This window comes from Talpa occidentalis, unplaced genomic scaffold, assembly GCF_014898055.3.
Source record: "Talpa occidentalis isolate TD23 unplaced genomic scaffold, MPIMG_talOcc4v2.1 talOcc4.7, whole genome shotgun sequence".
NCBI classification, from domain to species: Eukaryota; Metazoa; Chordata; class Mammalia; order Eulipotyphla; family Talpidae; genus Talpa; species Talpa occidentalis.
The window spans coordinates 83,080,376-83,085,019 of NW_023605083.1; the positions used below are offsets into that span (position 1 = coordinate 83,080,376).

General features: G+C 55.9%; 1 protein-coding gene across 1 annotated transcript; it reads right to left on the reverse strand.

Annotated features, from left to right (window-relative positions):
• Nucleotides 1–269: 269 nt before the first annotated feature.
• On the reverse strand, nucleotides 270–2,959 carry VTN (vitronectin). Its single transcript, XM_037493592.1, has 8 exons — nucleotides 2,896–2,959; nucleotides 2,684–2,803; nucleotides 2,325–2,606; nucleotides 2,108–2,247; nucleotides 1,715–1,871; nucleotides 1,364–1,516; nucleotides 621–962; nucleotides 270–389 (listed from the first exon to the last, which is right to left on the reverse strand). The coding sequence occupies exons 1-8, from the start codon at nucleotides 2,957–2,959 to the stop codon at nucleotides 277–279; spliced, it is 1,371 nt and encodes a 456-aa protein (XP_037349489.1). The 3' UTR covers nucleotides 270–276.
• Between the last annotated feature and the right edge of the window lie 1,685 nt (nucleotides 2,960–4,644).

Consider the following 4,644-nt stretch of genomic DNA (forward strand, 5'->3'; position numbering starts at 1 on the left):
TCACACTCATAAGGCCTTTGCCAAACCACAGAGCCTTCTGGTTCACAGGGAGGGCCTGAGCCCAACATGGGCTGGACACAGGAAGCTTCTTTTCTGTCCTCTCCCAAGCCATCCTGACAGCCCAGCTTCCCCTCCTTTACCCAGGCAGATCCCTGCCTCTTGCCTGTCTACCAGTGAGAAAAATAGCCTTAAACTCAGGGCCAAGGAATCTTTATTGGGCTCAGAGGAGGAGGTTAGAGGAAGGAGCAGCAGAGGATCCAATTGTATAGGCTTGGACTACTTCTGGTCAGGGGCTGGGCAGCCCAGCCAGTACTCGGCGATGGAGCGTGGGTAAGGAGGGTTCACGGTGTCCACGCGCCGTGTGCGAAGGTTGACTCGGTAGTACTTGTCTGGAAGAGAGGTCGGGGGAGACTGTGTGAGAGGCAGCCTGGCCCTGCCACTCCTTCCCAGAGAAAGACACCTGGGCATCTCCTGGAAAGGGAAGTGAGTGTGCGCGACGCAGCTGAGGACTCCTGGCCTGACCTGGAGTCACTGCCCAAGGACTTTGTTCAGCCCATGAGGACCAGGCACAGAGGGGAGACCCTGCCAAGACCAGCCACAGAGAGGGCAGAGGCTCCCACCTCCTGAGAAGAAGTAGACGCTCTGGATGGGCTCACAGGTGGCAGGCACAAGCCAGTTGATGTCGTAGTCATAGTTGAAGATTCCGAAGTCACTCTCCTCACTGGAGAACCAAGACAGCCAGGCTGACCGGGATGGCCGGTGGCGGTTCTGGCTGTGGCCACGGCCTCGCCCTCGACGTGAGCGGTAGCGTTTACGGTTTCGATGCTTAGACTTGGCCTTCTTGGCCCGGGAGGAATGGGGAGCTGAACCGGAGATGTAGATACGACCAGCCATGACGGCGTCCACTTGCCCAGGCACCCCGTGCCAGTCCTGGCTAATGAACTGGGGCTCTCCAGCACCACCTGTGGCAAGTAAAAGGTTAATGGCAGGCCTTGAGGGCCTGGACCCTGCCCCCAGCAGGGCTTTTAGGGTTCACTTTGTGCTCATTGGTGGGCTGAGCCTTGTCCAAGGTCACACAGCAAGCTCGTGGCAGAGCCCAGCACCCTGGCCTTCTAACTCTGTTCCATTCTCTCCCCTGGCCTTCCTCCACCATCTCACCCTAGCCCCTCCTGCGCTGGTTGCACTAGGCAAAGTCCAAGGTATGGGGTCCAGGCAGAGTCGGCTCCCCACAAGGTCAACAGAAGCAAAGTCTGACCTGAGCAAACAGCTTCTGCTCGGTAGTTCCACAACCACAACCCCTTCCACTCAGTCCAGCCTTACCCCTGACCCACAGCCAGGCCTCTTGGGGGGGCTCCCTCCATACCAGAGGATCTGCCCCAGAAGAGAATCTCGAAGATGCTCTCCCAGCTGTCCCGCTGCATCTGGGCGAAGTGAGCAAACACGGCCGACAAGGAGCTGCTGTCACACTCCTCCTGGCTCGGCTGTTCCTGGAACTTGTACTCCCAGTACTGTTTCCCTGGGGAGCAGGGCGGGTGGCATCAGGGGGGGTGCGCATGAGCAGGACTGGGAAGCACAGAAGCTGTTGAAGTTAGGAGCTCCTTGTACGGGAGGAGCAGTGAACAGAACCTGAAACCTGTCCCGGGTGAAGTGCAGAAGACAACTGAGCCAGCTCCACCATCTGCTTATCCCCACCCCCCCCCCCACACCCCAGTACCCTTGAAGAAGTAGACCCGCTCCTGGCCGCTGTAGCTGTGAGCTGGGAGGGCCAAGGCTGCATCCACGTTGTCTGGAATGCCACTGAAGCCATCAGAGATGTTGCGGGGGTAATCGGGGTCCAGGACACCATCCTCAAAGCGCCAGTACTGACTGCCCTAAGGGGGATGGGAGAAGAAGAGCGAGGAGGCGGCTGGCCAGGCGCAGAGGTGGAGTTCCTTTCCCATGCCGGCTGACCCAGCTCCAGGCTTGTCACTCAGGACCTGGAGCCTGGAGCTTCCCTATTTTCAAAGAGCTCCAGGCAGGGAGCACAGGCCCAGACCCAGGTTTCTTGCCCACTCTGCTCCTGGGCACAACTCCCTCAACCGTGACCCACAACCCCTGGGCCCGGCACCTTGAAGAGGTAGGTCTTCCCCTGGCAGTTGACGCGGGTGAAGGCAGCATCAATGGGGCCCTCAATACCCCAGACGTCTTTGATAAGCTTGGGGTAGCCAGGCCTCACTGCCTTTTCATCCAGCTCATAGCAGTACTGCCCTAAAGTGGGAGAGGCTATGTGAGGAGGTGATGTTCCTGGGGCAGACCCACACCTAAAGATCTGTCCCTGGAGTCACCTCGGAAGGCAAACAGGGAACCATTCTTAAGATCAGTGAAAGCATCAAAGGGCTTCCCACTACACAGCTCCTCCTCTGCTGGGAAATCGAAGATGCTTTGTTTAGTGGTCTCGGGCCCTGGGACCCCCAGCTCAGGTACCAGGGTCCTTGACTCAGGCACTAGGAACCCCTGCCCAGGTCCTGGGACCTGTTGCTCAGGGTTGCTGGTGTTGTCTCTGGCGTCGGGATAGTCGTAGGCCCCGTATTCATCTTCTGGCAGAGTGAATACATCCCCACGAGTTACTGCAAGGCAGAGTGGGTGGTGGTGAGTCTCCGGCTGCAAAGGTAACCCCAAGCCCACCCAGCCGCTCTGAACGCACCTTGGGTCTTGCACTCCGCAATGTAGTCAGCGCAGCAGCTCTGGTAGTAAGAGCAGAGCTCGTCACACTGACACTTCCTGTCCGCATTGAAGCCCTCGGTACAGCGGCCCTTGCAAGACTCTGCAGGGAGTGGGTATCAGTCGGCACACCAAGCCCAGGCCACCCACACCCATCCTACATTGGCCTGAACGGCCACCAACACCCTCCCGCACCTTGGTCAGCCAGAACAGCCCACGCCAGTAAGGCCAGCATCAGAAGAGGCCTTGAGGGTGTCATGGCGTGGTCTCCGGCTGAGAGCCCAGCAAATTGGGCCCTTCTGTCTCTGTTCAGGTACCTAAGGAAGGGAAAGAGAGGCCGAGAGGGAGGGAGCCAGAGAAGTGGAGCTGCCTTTTCTACAGCTCTGTTTACTCAACCTCTGTCCCAGTCCCCAGGACCCCGACCCCAGAGGCTGCTGCCCAGAGGCTGCTGCCACAAAGGGTCACATTCCTGGAACTCAGGGCCTGGGAGAGCTGCAAATAGGATCCTTGCCAAGCTCAGGGGCATCTCGGGAAGGCAATAGCACTGTGGGTCTGGAGGACAGAAAGAAGGGCAACTCTGCCGCTCAAAGGGAAAACTGCTTTACCCACCTTAGTTTTCTTTTTAGTACAATGAAACTAGTAATACCTGTCTAATGGGGTGCTGAGAGATTAGAAGAGCTCAAGCAGACAAATGCTTGGTGTCTGGAGTATCCCCAACTTCGTTCTCTGTAAATTATTATTGATCCATGATCTGTTTGATCTGGCACATTCCTGAGGTAGTGGCTCACCACCCATCCAGTGTGTATTTAGTGCAGTAGAAGGGAGGGAGAGAGAGAGGGGGAGAGCTGGTAAGTACTGCGGGGGAGTTTTATTGGTTTTTTTTTAATTACTGAAGAATAAAGGTTTTTATTTCTGGGTTCTTTTCTGGGTATATTGATTTTCCTAAGCTGGTTTTCACAGGACAGGAAATGGTGAATATTAACTCTTTAAACTGACTTTGATTGCTGAGTCTCTGCTCCTGGACAGGTCATTCCCTGTCTCCATGCTCAGTCTCCCTATCAATAAAGTGTGGGCTAGTTCCACATACTTTTAGATTCTGGGTGAAAACTAAGAGAAATAGGATCATTCTGCCCAGAAAATGTCTGATTTTCATGCTCACTCTCAAGGGTCCACAGACCTCTTGAAGGCCTCCCATCACCTGGAGGAAGTGATCCTCAGAGTTTCCAGCTGACTTTTTCTCTTCTATAGAGGGGAGTGTTAGTGACTTTGGGAAATCTCTTCTCTGTAGGCCTCAGTGGATTCAGCTGATAAAGGGGAATGCTAGTCACTACTTTACTTCTAGGCATGCTGTAAGACAATTGAGAAAGGCATAAAAGGGCCCTTAAGAATTGTACAAAACCGGGCCTCCCTGGTGGCAAAAGGGTTAAGACAACCTATGAGGCTATCTGCAGCAAGAGTTTGGTCCCCGGCCAGGGAGCTACCCACATGGCACAGCAGACCTCTCTTGACTCGCCCGCTGCTCCCCTCAGCAGTGTATTTCGTCAGTCTGCCTGTTCTGTTCCCCACTCTATCTTTGGTGAATCCTCTCTCCCCCCCCCCACCTCTGGCTTGTACCCCAGTTCTTGTATGCATAAATAAATAAATCTTTAAAAAACAGAATTGTACAGAACCTTTATTTTGATTGCTTTAACCACTAGTAGAGGAGGGGCACACTTAATGGTGTTGCCCCACCGCTCTCTCCGGACGCCATTGCTCCCGCAGTGTCTCGGGAAAGCAAAGGCGCGCTCTCCCCCACCTCCCCCGGGCACCAAGCGGCGCGGGGGCGCCAGAAGGGCAGCCGAAAAGTCCCGGCCAGTGTTTGTCTGGGCGTGGCTGAGGGCGGCGCTGCGCTGGCGGCAGGGGCGGAGCCCCGCGAGTCCCGGAGACGCGGCGTCGGCTCTCGGT